Here is a 4,057-nt window from a genome sequence, read left to right on the forward strand (position 1 = left end):
GGCATGGAGTGTGCGCTGTGCAGATCCCTGCTGTAAATAGAAAGAAGGTGCTTATCTCATGTTGCATTCGCTGTAACTGGGTTACTTTGATGAGTGACCTTGCCATGCTCAATACAGTAAACATAAAGACAACATGATATTTCAGAGTTTGACTTTGTTTAGCTATTATATAGAATATAGTACATTTACTAGGTGTTATGTAGGCTATTCATTATTTATGCAACCAACTAGAATAGATATATTTCCTTCAAAGGTGTGTACAGATTATTTTATTGACCGTGTGATCTATATGTATGAGTGATGTTATCAGTCTTCTATTGGGTCCAAGTGCTAAAGAGCATAAAAACAAGAGTAACTTCATTTTCCTGCCTTAAGGCCCTTTTAGTGACTCATATTCTCGTGTTGACTCTTCTTTGGACTGTAAATCTTAAGAACATGGTGGGTTGAGTTGATGCAGGACTATCATGTAAACATACCAAAGGTGGAAAATTAAAGATGTTCATGAAATGTGGAGGTTTGTAAGTGTTGTTTGTTTGTGAATATTTTCTTTAGCAGTGTAACAACTTTGTTCCCCATTTAAATATGACTGTGCATCCAAACAGGACTTGAGGCCCAGATGGACTGCCCTGGAGTCTCTGCTGTGTGGTGCATTTGCTGGAGCTGTGGCTAAAACCGCCATTGCACCTCTGGATAGGACTAAAATCATTTTTCAAGGTTAGAACAATATATTGCAAGTTTTCTTCTATAATAATCTTAGTAAACATGACTATTATGTAAAAAAAACAAAAAAAACAACTGTGTTTGTGCCGCAGTTACTGAGCAGCTAATAGCTAATCTTCTTAGTAGATGTTTAGCACCATGGAAATAAGTTGTTAACACTGAAATTTACTGAGGTTTCTTGTTGTTTTTCCAGTGTCTTCAAAGAGATTCTCAGCTAAGGTGAGTTTAAGCCTGTGTCCTATTATATAGGAAATGTGTAAATGATTTGCAATTTGTTGTCATTACAAATAAAAACATTCTAGTTAAATGTGTATTTCAAATAGTTATTAATTCAGATATTGTTATTTTGTTAGAGTAAAGAAATAAATCTTAATATTTTTAATGGAATGTCCTGGCCTGAATCATAATTGCAGAATAAAATATTAGAACATATTACAAGCAAGTAGACTACAATGGTTACACTCTTTTAAACTTTTAGAAAACTTAAAAATTTTGAAAAAGTGTGAGAAATTACCGTTTCCAAACAAGTTTTTTGTGAACACCAGGAGGCGTTGCGACTCCTCTACTGTACTTACATGAAGGATGGGTTCCTCAGTCTTTGGAGAGGAAACTCTGCCACAATGGTGCGGGTCATGCCCTATGCTGCCATCCAGTTCTGCTCACATGAACAGTATAAAAGACTTTTGGGCAGCTACTGTGGCTTGCAGGGCAAGTGAGTCAATGTTTTTTATGTTTTTATATTAATTCAATCTACAATCTATAATCCATAATAGACATAAAATATGACCTTATGTATTTTGTTTTAGAGCACTTCCACCTTTTCCTCGCTTCTTAGCTGGCTCTCTTGCCGGCACCACTGCTGCTATGCTCACCTACCCTCTGGACCTGGTGCGTGCTAGGATGGCAGTCACAGCTAAAGAAATGTAAGTAGTAAGACAAGGGAACAGTACATATGATAAAGTGATATGGTCACTTCTAATTCTATTTTTTATATTACAGGTACAGCAACATTCTTCATGTTTTTGTTCGAATATCTCAAGAAGAAGGTGTCAGAACGCTTTATAGAGGCTTCTCTCCCACAATCCTTGGTGTGATCCCGTATGCTGGAATTACATTTTTCACTTATGAAACCCTAAAAAAACTACACACAGGTACAATAATTTGTTTGGAATTGGGCACGTTATGATATACATTTTGAACAAACAAAACTATGTACTGTTTTTCCCCACTACAGAAAAGACCAGACGATCACAGCCATATCCACATGAGCGGTTGGCCTTTGGTGCATGTGCAGGCTTGATTGGTCAGTCGGCCTCATATCCACTGGACATAGTGCGACGCCGTATGCAGACAGCAGGGGTCACTGGATCATCCTATTGCACCATACTTGGGACAATGAGAGCAATAGTAACAAGTGAAGGAGTGGTACGTGGACTTTATAAAGGCCTGAGCATGAACTGGGTGAAAGGACCTATTGCAGTGGGGATTAGTTTCACCACCTTTGACATAATGCACAACCTCATGTTCAAGATGCATCAGATGGGCTTCTTCACACCTTGAATCTTAGCAAAAACTACAGATGCGACTCACACAATGATGCCGAAGTCTCCTGTACTTATGACATGAGGCTGCTCTGCCACGTACTCCTCTGTATGGATGGACTTGTAGCCAGAGGTCTGTTGGAGCTGTTCAGGCTGGATAAACGCACATGTAAGATTCACTTTCTTTTGAGTGAGATCTTACTCAGAAGTGGCTTTAAGTGACTGTATTCACTTTCAAAATCAGGGTATAGATATAAGTGCAAATATGGTGGATGGATTTGAAATGATCTGTTTTATGTGTTATGTGCATTAGATTGTTTGCACTTACGTATTTCAATTACTCCCATGTCAACTGAGAGATCTTTTGGCAAATCTTTTGTGGAATGTAAGAAATTTGTTTTTATGTGAGATTATGTTCTATATGTTTAAAAAAGAATTATGATTTGTATTGCAAAAATTGTTTTGCAAGAGTATAACAGAATGTAAGGATTGACTGAAGGAGAAAGATGTCTAAAGGCCCACACAATTTCACTATTCACTACATCTGTGCTTGAGTGTGTGAGGAAATCAAGAGGACGTAGTATTAATACACCTAATCAGTTGTACTTACTAGTATATGTTTACAAAAATATACCAAAGTACTTATCAATGCAATGCACAAAATGATATTATTTGTAAATAATGTTTATTGGTTTGACACACTTCAACCACTCTAAAAAAAAATATGGACTTTGTTCTGTACGCTCAGCTGACCTTGCAATAAAGTCAGTGTTCATAAAAATATGTGCAGGATCCTTTTGTCCACTAGAGAGCGCTATCTGATAAAAATAATAATAAGACTGCTGCGCCCTTCATTGTTTACGTAAAAGACGGTAAGAAAACGCAAAGTTTCACCAGTTTAATAGCATATAGCCTTTTAAGTGAAAATTTGTATTGTATATATATATATATATATATATATATATATATATATATATATATATATATATATATATATATATATATATATATAATAAAGAGAAACTCAGCCTTGATAATACTGCTGAATATAGGCTCTAATATTTTAAGCATTTATTGTAACCAGTATATATTTTGTATATAACTACATAAGTTGGATGCATACAAGCTGTCGTTGCATGAATAGTACAGAACAATATCTACTGTAAAACAGTTCACCATAAATCGTCTTGATTCCACCTCCACCAATCGTCCAGTAAGCGGCAGCAGAGCGCGCTGTTGGCTCTGGTTGAGTCTGATGAGCGCATGGCCTGAACTTGACCCGTCCTCTCATCCGAAAATGATCATTGCATTGACTCACGCCTTAGATATTCTGTAATTTATTCAGTTTTCGTAAACACGTTGAATTGTTTTAAAAACGTTTCTGGTTCTTCTTGTAAAAGAAAACCAGACGGATAATTTAAAAAAAAAAAAGGGGAGTGGGCAAATCAAATTGCAAAGCCAAGCCAAAATCTGGCTAATGGTTTTTTGTTTGTTTGTTTTTTGTTTTGTTTTTGTTTTTTCATTTGCTTGTTTGTTTAGTTTTTAGTTTAGTTTAGTTTTTTTTTTTTTTTTTTCATTAATAGTAATGTATCATTTGTAAGAATGCTTGTTCACTACCATGCCAAATAATTTGGACTTAATGAAATATTGTGTTTTTAAAAAGTCTATGTTATGTAATACACAAGAACAAGGAATACATTATACACTTAAATAATAATAACTAATGACTAATTATATTTTATTTAAGAAGGCAGAATTTAAAAGAGCAGTTAGATTTGTTTGGACCATGTTATAAG

General features: G+C 35.3%; 2 protein-coding genes across 2 annotated transcripts in view; one reads left to right on the top strand and one right to left on the bottom strand.

Moving 5' to 3' along the window:
* LOC129412047 (transcriptional repressor p66 alpha-like) overlaps positions 1 to 106 on the bottom strand; it is a 3,805-nt gene extending 3,699 nt beyond the window's left edge. The window contains exon 1 of the mRNA XM_055164800.1: positions 86 to 106. Coding sequence (XP_055020775.1) covers positions 86 to 106 — 21 coding nt within the window. The remainder of the gene's footprint in view (positions 1 to 85) is intronic.
* Positions 107 to 566: 460 nt separating this feature from the next.
* LOC110174058 (mitochondrial coenzyme A transporter SLC25A42-like) lies at positions 567 to 3,051 on the top strand (the record flags this gene model as incomplete). The annotated part of the gene is made up of 6 exons (XM_055164506.1): positions 567 to 714; positions 914 to 939; positions 1,266 to 1,432; positions 1,527 to 1,643; positions 1,720 to 1,871; positions 1,955 to 3,051. Coding segments are annotated over 6 exons (936 nt in total), but the record flags the coding sequence as incomplete, so codon positions are not given.
* Positions 3,052 to 4,057: the final 1,006 nt, after the last annotated feature.

Source organism: Boleophthalmus pectinirostris, unplaced genomic scaffold, assembly GCF_026225935.1.
Source record: "Boleophthalmus pectinirostris isolate CB_2022bp ecotype Guang Dong unplaced genomic scaffold, ASM2622593v1 HiC_scaffold_7, whole genome shotgun sequence".
Lineage (NCBI taxonomy): Eukaryota > Metazoa > Chordata > Actinopteri > Gobiiformes > Gobiidae > Boleophthalmus > Boleophthalmus pectinirostris.